Genomic DNA, 12,476 nt, shown 5'->3' with positions numbered 1-12,476 from the left:
GGACAAAACAGGGGTTTCTCCGCAATGAAACATTTTCTCGATTTAATCCCATTTCCTGCCTTTCTACAAATATATTAGGGACTATGGTGTTAACTAATCCAAGAAAAATGTGTAGTGTATATAATGAGCGTGCAAACTTATCTAGTATCCTATCCATGTGAACCTGTTTTATTTGTGATGACCTCACACCCTCTAGGGCAGGGATTCCCAACCTTTTTCCCCGAGAGCCCCCCCAAATGACTCCTGTTGTTGGAAGTGCGCCCCCCCCCCCACCACACACACACAAACAGGGGGGGGGGGGGGGGGAACATCAAGGCAACAGCTGTAATTAAGTTTAAAAGTCTCAAAAATGCTACAACTACTGTCACAAACTGGATGAATCTGAAGTATCCCGCCGCTGGAAGTATAGGATTTGGGATGACTCTGTTCTTCATGGTTGGCTTTACTATGCTGATTTAAGGACTAGGGGGCGCAACTCCTCTCAGTCCTGGTTTTAGTTCAGAATGTTCTTCTCCTAGATGGGTTGCCTTCCATGGCTATGAGCCCCATCTGCCCCTGCTATTTGCCCACTAGTTGGGGAGCAGTTTTTAGGGAACGGTGCCTTGCTCGGGACACCTCGGTAGCACTTGGTCCTTCCGGTACTTGAACTGGTGACCTTCCAGTTGCCAAGCCACCGCCCGTTTATTAGCTACTAACTTGAATTTTTATTTTAATTAATTAATCAATTTTGTTATAGTTTATTGTAATGTAGAGACAAGGCTTTTAGCGACAATCATGTATTGTGTAACAATTATATGTAAAAACAAAAAGTCTAAATATGATATTAGGCCTCAAATCATCTGAGGCCTGGCGCACACCTGCGATGTTTGGCGCCCCCCCCCCAAGGGGGTCCCCCAGGTTGGAACCACTGCTTTAGGGGGATCTGGGGGCATGCACCCCCAGGAAGATTGTTTCTTTAAATTGAAGTTAAAGGCATCAATCTGGTGCACAAATTAAGAGATGTATGGATACAGCTCTCAACACTCATATGAAACAGAACTGTATATATTTCAATACTCGAAAAACCATTAGAATAGGCTCACAAGCAATAAATATAACTGATATACTCCTATCTTTCTTACCTAGTCTGCATTCTTTCTTTTTATTTATGCATATTTGACTAATCACTCCCCTTTTAAACTGTGTTTTTTTATTTTTTACTGACCTATAGCACACAGTGGAATGATTTATTAACTATTTTGAACAACTATATTAGATAGATGGAAATATTTGTTTACATAGATGACCAAACCGTTTGACATTATCGCTCTCAGTCACAGGAGAGGACTCTCCCTCTCCTTATTGTTGAAGCAGCTTCTAATCTCCGTTAGCTCCGAGCTAGCACCAGATGCTAACAACAACCAACAAACCCCGTCTCTCCTCTCTTTCTCTCTCTCTCGATGTCTATGCTCTCGCGCTCTCTCTCTTCGTAATCATCTCCTCTCGCTCTCTCTGCTCTCTCTGCTCTCTCTACTCTCTCCTCTCTCTACTCTCTCTGCTCTCTCTCTCTCTCTCTTTCTACACACACAGACGATGACCGCCTTACGTAAGAAATGATAATAAACACATTTGAAAAGTGGGGTGGGGGACAAACGGGATTTTGAAAAGTGGGGGGACATGTCCCCCCCCTGTCCCCAGTGAAAATTACGCCCATGAACACACCTATACACTCTTGTTGTTATTACATTCTGTAAAGTAAATATATAAGCTACATCTACTTTGTTTATTGTTGCAAGAAACAGCAACATAAAGTAATAAGAACAGTATGTACTTACTATTTCAAAGTAAAATTGTACCATGAAAAAAGAATTATTTAAATAGAAGAGGAAACATTTTAGTATGTTGGTTTGCGTATGTAATTTATCCTGAATTTATTTTGGTTTAGTTTTTTTTTCTCGGGAAAAGGATAGTCTGCAGTGTATTTCCTGTTCTTCTCTGTTCAGATATTAAGACAAACCATTACAAGAGAATAGATGTGTATGGAGCTGGGGGAAAGAGTCTAAGACAGGGCCATACTTTCTGAATTTGCTGAGGGCCAAATAAAAATGGACACCCCTGGTGGAAGATGATGTGTTAGAACAGATGTGGGGTATATATTCAGTGTGCAGCCTACCGCAGCACTGACAGTTACTTCACCTTGTAGTTCCTGCAGGTGGGGTTGAAGGCGTTGGTACCGCAGGCGAACAGCGTCTCGTCATCTCGCGGCACCAGCACTTTGACGTAGTTGTAGCACTCGTCCTAAAACCCAACAAACCAAAAAAGTGTCTTCTACTCTCTATAAACACTTATTGATCACGACTGTCAGGGTTGAAACTAGGGCTGCACAATTATTCCACATCTTGTTGTAATTGCAATATGGTAAATATGCGTTTAATATCGTTTAGAATTAATTTTGTAGAACTGCACAGATATGCTGGCCTAAACATCGTATTGCTACAGACTTACCTTATTTTGTTTGGTAAGGAACAAAATTGCACTATGATCAATTTAATATATTTTTCAAAGCTAGTGAGAAGGATGATTTGCAGATGAAAGGGACTCCGTGCTGCCTCTCACATCACGAGATGCTCTAGTTTGTTCTGCTGCTCAGATATTCTGCAGTTTGTCAGCCGTCAGCTTTGATGCTGCTCTCGCCATTTTTAGGGAACGATGCTTATGTGAGTCAAAACCAGAGGAGCGGCACAGATACATCTGGGATGTATGACATCTGGGATGGGATGAAAAATGTCTTACCAGAGAGGCTAAGAAGTTTGAAACTTCTGACTAAGAAGAGACCCGGCTTCAATTACCAAATTGCGAGCGGCTACATGACGTGGTGTAATACCAGCTGCGTATCATATCATATTGCAATTGAATATCATTACATTTAATCAGAATTAGGTTTTTTTTCCAAATCGTGCGGCTTGAGATGAAACACTAGTTTACAGAGTCTCTGCTGTTCACAAATAACAAATGTGTAAGATGATTTCATCTTCATATTTAGCATTTTTTTAAACCATTCGTCCATAAATACTCAAATTAAACTGCAGTATAAGAAAACCGGACATGGTAGAGGAACAGGAAGTTATGAGGTAAAAAAGCCAAAAGGGGGTGGAAAGAAAAGAAGGGAAAAGCAGAAGAAACTCACGCTATTCTTTCCTCTGACCGTACACTTGCTGACGTCTTCAGATCGCCATGTCAGCTTCTGAAACACAGAGTACAGCACAGATCTGAATCTGACAGGATATGAACTTATTCATTCACCGTGAGCAGACAGACAGACAATAAGAGAGTATAATTCTACTTGTGATTGTGATTTTTGATCACAAATAAAAATGAATCATGATGAGATGTTTGAGTTTCAATCAAGGTCAACATTTGGTCGCCTGAAGTGGCATTGCATCTCCTTTTAGTAAGCGTCAGCTGTGTTGTTTAAAAGCTTTTCATCCAGTGGTAAAATACACTTTTAAAGACATTAATTATTCAAAAGAAAATGTAGAATTTGTTTGTGTCGGGGGAGAGCTATGTGGATAACTGCTCTCTGACTGTAAAGACCACAATGATGGTGAAGCAACAACTCCCACTTTATGACGTAAATTGGCATTGATTGGTTTGGAGACACATAGTGGCAGAAAATGACTTATTCTGTGAGTAACCTGATCCTGTCTCAGTTGGACCTGTTATACCTGAAACATTCAAAACATTTCTCACACAGAGAGGGAGAATGAAATGCAGAAGGTGGACTTCAGCTGCGCTGCTGATGTCTGATCACTGATAAATAAAGTCACATCTCACTTCAAAGAGCTGCTGGAGACACAATAGACAGAGAGGCCCATGACCTCAGGTGCCACCCTGTAAACTTCACTGTCTGTGATGAGGAAGAGGTTTGCAGATGAAAGGCACTCTGTGCTGCTTCCCACTTCACAAGATGCTCTGGTTTGTTCTGCTGCTCTGGTAGTTACTGCTTTTTCTGCAAAAGATATTCTGCAGTTTGTCAGCCGCCAGCTTTGATGCTGCTCTCGCCACTCTTAGGGAGAGATGCTTACAGTATGTGAGTCAAAATCAGAGGAGCAGCACAGATACATCTGGGATGTTGGTAGATTTTAGCCACTGTGGTTAAGCTTTGTTAGTCTTTTTGTCCGCCAGAAAACATTTCTTACCAGAGGCTAAAAGGTTGAAACTTCTGACTAAGAAGATACCAGGCTTCAATTACCAAATTACAAGTGGCTACATTACGGTGGTGTAATACCAGCTTCCTCCCACACTTTAACCTCGGCTCAACTAAAGAAAGTATTTCCAGTCTGAGAAAGCGTCTGACACTTAGGAACTCAGACAATTAGCAGACCTAAGTCGCCAGACAGAGGTTCAGATGAGAAAAAGGCTTATATGAAATAAGGCTGTAATATAGCCTTAAAGGTGGGGTAGGTAATTTTGGAGAAACCAGCTTGAGCGAACGCGCACATGACCAATGAGGGCACGAGATAAGTTTGTGCACAGATGGAAGGCTGACAGGCAGGTAGGCCATCCAGTTATTTTAGCCGGGCCGGCTTTTTTACAGTACTACGGCTTCCACAGATGACATTTTATTATGGATTTGTTGTCAAAGCACTTCAGATATTCATTGCTATCGGGATGTTAAGAGCATTCCATGGAATATAACAACAAGTGTATCGCGAGCCAGTTTCTCAAACTTACCTATCCCACCTTTAACATAAGTTAAAAAGACTAGTTGTGAAAAAATTCCCCCCCTCACAGTTGTCATGAACTTAACTATACAGAATATATATATATTTTTGTTAGGATAGTTCATCAACTAAATGGTATTCCTCGATATGCCAAAAGGATGAAGGTGTTGACCCTGAATGGTGAGGGCAGATCATGCATGCATCAATCTACATACTGTGTATTCTGCATGAGGAACCATGTTAGTTTGTCATGAACACACTGACCCTTACAGCACAGGTCATGGTGAGTTAGCATGATATAACATTTATAGCCATGCAATTCATATTCAGAATCCTTAGTATGTCTCGGGTCTGTGTGCATCCGTTAACCTTTGAGCAGCTAACTCCACTGGCACAGATTAAAATAGGAAGCTTCTTTAACCTCTGTTTTAAAACAAAATATGAAAAATGATATCAAGTGTTTAGTTTAGAATTGTAATTACTGTGGAGTTTCATAAATGCATTGCTTAAATAGAAACAATCATCTAGGAAAACGTTTTTTTCTGTGGTTTAGAAATTCAAAGCTCCAGCGTATGTTCAAACCCAGAGGTGAAACGCGTCTCTCACAAATCTGTTTTCAAGAAGCGAAAAACACAGAATAATCGTTTTATTTTATAAACCTGCAGGTCTCCCTTGAAAAATAGATCATTGATCTCAATGGGATTTTACCTGGATAAATAAAGGTTTTGAATTGAATATACTCACCAGCTGAGGGAAAAACTCTTCTGAAGCTGTCGTCAGGTTCACTGCAAACACGTGATCCCTACAGAGGTCAGAGCACAGGTGCACTCATCAGAAGATCTGGTAGAATACATGTTGTGCTCAGTGTGCGACTGCCTGTGTTTCCTGAGAGCTTGTTTTTGTCAAATCCAGAATTTAACCCAAGTATCATACTGTGTCTTTTATAGGTTTAGGATCCAGATTTGATCTACTTCTAATGAAGCAAGTAATTTTCTCAATTTCCAGAATGCATTTTTAACATTCAAAGGAACAAAACACTGGGAATTGTTGATCTAGAGTGGCGCAAACTCAATTTCAGCCACAGCATTATGGTTACCCTCAGAGGGTTAGGCTTATCTCAGCTTGTCACTCATTATTTCAGAGACGTAGAAAGGGTTTGGATAGGGCTGGTCGCAGTGTGTGAATGCAGGCTGTGTCACAGCTCCGTGATGGTGCCGATGTGCCGCAGTAAGTTGGCATGCAGGCTCTCACTTTGAGCCCTCATTTAATCTTTAACCTTCCCTCTGCATCAGCTTTTTTTGGATTGAACATTTTGGTACTGTTAATATTCTTACAACCAAATCCCTGCTGTGAGTGCCGCTGCTGGAAACGGACAATATTAAGACGCTTCAGTCCACAGGTCCCTTTGTTATTGAAAGTGTACTTCTGTAAAGCGGCATAGAATAGTGTGAAAGCTAGTTATTATCTTTGCAAGCTGTTGGGTGAGGTGCTGGGCCATGGGCCTTAAGGTTGACCTTGTGTGTGTGTGTGGTGTGTGGGGTGTGTGTGTGTGTGTTTGCATGTCAATGTGTGTGTGTGTGTGTGTGTGTGTGTGTGTGTGTGGTGTGTGTGTGTGTGTGTGTGTGTGTGTGTGTGTGTTGTGTGTGTGTGGTGTGTGTGTGTGTGTGTGTGTGTGTGTGTGTGTGGTGTGTTGTGTGTGTGTGTGTGTGTGTGTGTGTGGTGTGTGTGTGTGTGTGTGTGTGTGTGTGTGTGTGTGTGTGACCTGGCAGCGATGTACAGCATGTGGTTGATGCGCAGCAGCCTCTGAAAGTCCAGACCCAGACGCAGGGTGTCGTTGTCCTGAAGCAGACCCTGGAAGCCTGGAAACTGGTACGCCTCTGCAGACAGAGAGCAGAGTGAATCCCCAACAGACAGAATAGGTCTTTGAGGACAGGAGAACCATGTTGCTGGTACAATCTGAGCCTTAGTAATGTCAGAGAATTGTAGGACTATGTTCTGATGTTTAGTACTACAGCTTCCATCAGGGCTGCTAAAACAGGAAGCTACGAGCTATCCGGTAGAATCGTTTGAGAATTTCTCGCCAAGCTGAAATGTATCAAAATTATTTTTGCTACTGTTTTTTCTGCATAATGTATAAATCATTATTTAAAAATATGAAGCATAAAACTGCTGAAAGAGAATATTCGTGAAGGACTGGACGTTATGACGTGTTCTTAACCTGTTGAACCCCATCCCTGTTTTTCAGGTCTCAGGCTCGAAAATGACATTCCCAGAACAAATGACCATATCTTCCCTTCTAAAAGGGTTTAAATTAATAATCTTTTTTCTCAAAGTAATGATAAACCTGTGAGTTGGATGTAGAAAAGTCAGAATCAATATAGATGTTTTTTATTTTAAAGAAAATTCAGATTGAACATAGTAAAAAACTGTAAATGATGGTGTCCGTCCAAAAAATCTTTTTTACTTAAAGTGAAAACCACCCTTGAATGATGGGATGGTAGACTAAAAGCTTTAGGAATCCAAAGTACAACATATAATAAGTACCCTGTATCAAGACAAGTGACATTTGACCTTTTTAGAGAGGTTTAGCAAAAATAACTCCACCTCTGGGGGTGATTTGGGTGGAAATGGGCGTTGTTGCCGTTTCTCTGGAACCCATTGGTCGATTTTGGTGATTGACATCTCTTTTTAACCGTTAGAGCCAATAGAATCAACAGCGAATTTCCACATACACACCAACGTTAACAAAAAAAAGTGGGGGCTTCGTACATGCAGTTTTGGCCAGAGCGAACCTATCTCTCGCTCTGACATTTGAAAACGGAACAGTCGGTTTATTGCTTATGGATTATCAGAAATCATTTCAAAGGGACACAGACACATTGGATTAACCTATGGATTAACCTTCAGCAGCGTTGTTATCGTTTTAATGCCATTGAAGACCACTTTTGACCAGACAACGACAAAGGTAAGCCATTTTGCCGTTTTAACTACCTAGCGCCACGTGTTTTGATGTCTGTTTTTGTTTATAAAGTCGTGAGTTCTTATCATGGAGTGATAATGTAGGTACCGATCGATTCTGTGTCTCCTCACCAGTGGCGACTGGTCATTAGGGGCAGGTGGGGCACAGCCCCACCTAGTGTCAGCAGAAAGTATTAAAATAATGATTACAACAAAATGCAAAAAATAAATTAAAATATATATAAAATATATTTTAAGATCATGTTTAATCATCTGATTCGTCTGTACATTGCTGTTTTAGTCTGTGTTCTTCTAATTAGTGTCTACAGTGTGTGCCTATTGAGCTGTTTAGAGCCATGTGGGACAAAACCCGATCATGCCCCTCCCTCTCACAGTCTAAGTGAACGGTGACTGTAAAAACTACACTGCGCATGCTCAGAGTATTTTCCTATTTAATGTGTGTGGCAAAAAATAATGAGCATAGGGGCATAGAGCTGCCATCCCCACCATACGTCATCTCACATCATTCAGAGCTGATTGGCTGTAAGTACGTGTGCCGCGAAAAGTGTGGTGTGTGAAGAGCAGGTGAAGAGGAGGAGAGAGACGCATCCTAAAACCAGGAAGTAAGCTGCGCATGGCTTCCTCCACAAAAAAGCAATGAGATTTCTCCATAGGATTTTAGAAAATAGCTCCAAATAAGGTCTGTGGGAAACAAACCTGTTAGATAAATGCAGGTTTTGTTCAGCCGGATAATATCCACATGTCTACCCTACTTTTATCATTTTCGAATCATAAATCCATCATTTAGATTTATGATAGACTTTTGAAACTACAAGAACATAAGGAGGACTTTTACAAAAAAGTAATAGAGATTTTTGTCCAGAAGGATAGGCAAATGGACTTCATCTTCAAGTCAAGGTAAGACCATCATTTTATTGAAAATGGGATCTTACTAAGAGAGAACAATTCAATATTTAAATGATAAAATTACATTTTTTGGGTATCCTTCTGTTGAACTGTCTGTTTAAAATTAATTGAAGCATCAGACTAAAGAGGCTTTTGAAAATAATATTATATTTTGATTTAGGTCAAAATATAATATTTGTAAACCTGAAGAGTCAGTGCCAGTGCCTCACCAGCCATGAACCTCACTGCAGAAGCTTATATATAGACATCTACGTTTTTTATGCCCCCACCATATTATGCTCCAAACCACTTCAAGGATTATTTCTGAAACAGTATGGAGCTCAAATGCTTTTTCTCTCACGAGTTTACGACAAGGTGAGTTTTTTTCTTTTCTGCTTTTTTACACATACTCTCTCCAGTACAGCTTAGCTCTGAGTGTTAGCAATGCTTGCTAATGTAAACACAGACCATATTACTTCCAGAACACATTGTGCATTGTTTCTAATAGCAACGTTTCTGACCATTACAGCATTAACATCTCTTTAACCCTCAAACAGTCCACTCACGTGCCGAGCCGACCACACTTATTGGCTCCAGGTCTCTGGGGAAGTGCGTGCTGGAGGCGAACTCAGACAGGAAACAGGTAGCAAGGATAAGCAGCAGCGACCGTCGCCACGGTGAAAACCAGCTGGGCGAAGCCATTTTTTAGGAGAGTAAAAGGGGATGTGTGATGATGTCAGCAGGTCATGGTGTGTGTCGTCTGAGAGGAAACAGAAAGATAAGTGTTAGAGACAAGAAAAAGCCAGTGTGTGTGTGTGTGTGTGTGTGTGTGTGTGTGTGTGTGTGTGTGTGTGTGTGTGTGTGTGTGTGTGTGTGTGTGGTGTGTTGTGTGTGTGTGTGTGTGTGTGTGTGTGTGTGTGTGTGTGTGTTAGAGAAAATGCATTTCCTGTTGAAAATACGTACGAATGCTGTAAGCGGTGTACATTTTTTGACTATACCTTCACTTCTAAAAGGGGTAAATTAATAATCTTTTTTCTCAAAGCAATGATAAACCTGTGAGTTGGATGTAGAAAAGTCAGAATCAATATAGAATTTTCTTATTTTAAAGTAAATTCAGATTGAACATAGTAAAAAAATGTAAATGTTACTGTCCGTCCAAAAATAAAACATTACTTATTGTGAAAATCACCCTTGAATGATGGGATAGTAGACTAAAAGCTTTAGGAATCCAAACTATAACATATATTAAGTACCCTGTTTCAAGATTGATGCAAAACAAGTGAAACTAGAGAATGCAATTCCTGAAGAAATTGCTAGTGGGAATGCTTTATGCTGAAAAGCTGACGCTAAACTGCTATGCTGAAATGTAATGTGTAAGAAGAAAGTGAATAATTTAGATTGAAATGATAAATGAACACTGGAAAAAGAAAATAAAGTAAAAAGGCTTGGAAAAGCAGCAGAATCTTTGAACTGCAAACTTTTGAACTAACTTGATGGCGAATGATCTGTCGCCATGCCAACGGCATTTGATGACATTCCATAATACGCTTAGATGCGTTGATGGCTGCATCTTTACCAAACCTGTGAAGTTTTGGGCCGTTTGGAGCATTTTCACTGAAGTTATGAGAAAACCGTGTTTCATGGTGAGCATTGTTGCCATGGCAACAGCATTTGAAGAAATCTCAAAACTGTCCCGTAGATGTCTTCACGGTTGGACTGTTATCACACATGTGAAGTTTGAGCACTTTTTGAATATTTTCATAGGAGTTATAGCCACATCGTCTTTTATGGCGAGGGATACGCATCCCTCGCCATGGAAACGGCATATGATGACACCCCATAATTGACATAGAGCTGTTGAGGGCAGGACCGTTAACCATTATCTGAAGTCTGCTGCTCTGAGCATGTCAGTTGGAGTGATGACATCATCGTGTTCCATTACACAGGTGTTTATATTTGAGCTAACGAGGTGTCCAGAGATCAAAGGTTTTCATGGTGATGTGCAGTAATCAGTGAGAGGAGAGCATTTTCATTGTTCTGAATGAGATAAACTTCTTACTTGTGAAAATTTTGTGGAAGAACCGTAACAGATATCGGTGAAATTTCAAAGCGTGAAGCATGTCAAGGAACTTGAGCATCTGAAGTGTACCTTTTGTGTACTTTCGGGTTAATAATGTAGCCTTTTTGGCAGATTAACTAAAGGTGTGCGGCTGCTGTGGTGGGGAAAGATGAGGCTGAACTTACAATGGGCTTTAATGGAGACATGTTGAAAGTTTGTGTCACTTCATACCAGAGGTGTGGACTCGAGTCACATGACTTGGACTCGAGTCAGACTCGAGTCACACATTTGATGACTTGAGACTCGACTTGACAACATCACAAAAGACTTGCGACTCGACTTGGACTTGAACACCAATGACTCGGGACTTGACTTGGACTTGAGCCTTCTGACTTGAGGTGACTTGCTACTTTAATTCAGAGGTCTCCAACACGCCGATCGCGAGCTGCCGCTAGAAGAGCAGACTCCCGTCGGGGAAAGCAGAATCTTCAGCCGCTCCTACTCTTGCTGAGAATCCTTGCAGGCAGGGGCGGGTCTTTATTTAGCTGGGCCACCATGCGGCCAATCATATGCGAGGACACACTAGGATCATACCATTATGTGAAAGAAGGGTGGGGGGCACAGCATGTGTAGTGGTACAGGCCAGCTGCACAGAGCGACGGGGAGACGGGGAGCCGGATTGAAATGCAAGCGCGTCGGAAAAAGTCAAGAAATGAGCGAAAACCGAAAAAAGAAGCAGCATCTGGCTGCTTTTCAATGATATTGGAGAAAGCAAAGCTGAGTGCAGGATTTGTAAAAATGAAAATAACCTTCAGAGCAGGGGTTTTTTTGGTAACCACTCAGGATTTATTGTCAGAGGTGGGAGAAGTTCAGACAATTAAAAAAAGTTACAATCAGGGTTCCCGCGGGGTCTTAAAAAGTCTTACATTTGATAATCAGAATTGAAGGCCTTAAAAAGGTCTTAAATATGATTCAGAAGGTCTTAAAAATTATCGGATTTGAAAGGTACTTCTATGTTGCGATAGCGTCTAAATGTGTTTTGGGGGAAATGTCCGGGCTGCAAAGTAACCAGTACGGTAATAGCCTTTCAGTTCCCCCCAACAATTTGTATTGAATTAAATCAACATGGAACCAGTAATCACTAACTTTGTTTCCCCCGGCCCCTTATTGGAGAACACCCAGCTAGTAACCTAGCAACCAAGCTTCAGCTCATGTAGCCTATCTTCGAATCTACTTACAAATAAATATGGGGAAGTGTAAGTTCAACCGTATTTGGTTGGAAAACATCTAATTTAGTGCTTGGTTGAAACCAGTGGAGGGGAACGTGTTTGAAGCCCGCTGCACCTTTTGCAAAAGAAATTAGTGTTTGTTTTGCTAATGTAGCGTTAGCTAGTGCAGCAGCAGCTAATGTAGCGTTAGCTAGTGCAGCAGCAGCTAATGCAGCAGCTCCCGCAACAACACCGGGGGACCTCCGGGCGAAGTTTGGGTCTACGTCAACCCTAAAAGCGGAGGTGCTGTAGACGCTACACACTAGGGCTGCTCGATTATGGCAATAATCAAGATTATGTTGGTCAATAATTAATATCACGATTATTAAATATGATTATTCATTGACTTTGAAAACATCCATTTATTGAACTTTAAAACAAATAATAATTTGAACAGTATCTTTTTAACTGTTGATTACCCTGAACGTATAATTCAACTGAAAAACCAATACAAAAATTAATTAAATAAATGATACATTACTAAAAGATTAATTAGATCAAATATGTTGTGGTGCACTGTCACAACCTAGCAAAGCAAAATAATCGTTTTTTCCGATTATGTTGTTTTCGTAATTGTGGCAG

The 12,476-nt window shown here is 40.9% G+C and overlaps 1 protein-coding gene across 1 annotated transcript in view; it reads right to left on the bottom strand.

Annotated features, from left to right (window-relative positions):
• Positions 1–2,111: 2,111 nt before the first annotated feature.
• LOC117539119 (semaphorin-6C-like) overlaps positions 2,112–12,476 on the bottom strand; it is a 73,028-nt gene continuing 62,663 nt past the window's right edge. The window contains exons 3-7 of the mRNA XM_034205147.1: positions 9,134–9,327; positions 6,466–6,580; positions 5,448–5,505; positions 3,167–3,223; positions 2,112–2,277 (exon numbers count right to left, since the gene is read on the bottom strand). Of these exons, the coding sequence (XP_034061038.1) occupies positions 2,167–2,277; positions 3,167–3,223; positions 5,448–5,505; positions 6,466–6,580; positions 9,134–9,269 (477 nt within the window). The 5' untranslated portion in view covers positions 9,270–9,327 and the 3' untranslated portion in view covers positions 2,112–2,166. The remainder of the gene's footprint in view (positions 2,278–3,166; positions 3,224–5,447; positions 5,506–6,465; positions 6,581–9,133; positions 9,328–12,476) is intronic.

The sequence above is a fragment of the Gymnodraco acuticeps genome, unplaced genomic scaffold (genome assembly GCF_902827175.1).
Source record: "Gymnodraco acuticeps unplaced genomic scaffold, fGymAcu1.1, whole genome shotgun sequence".
NCBI classification, from domain to species: Eukaryota; Metazoa; Chordata; class Actinopteri; order Perciformes; family Bathydraconidae; genus Gymnodraco; species Gymnodraco acuticeps.
The sequence above is the reverse complement of the archived record's forward strand: the minus strand, read 5'-3'. Positions and strand labels throughout refer to the sequence as shown.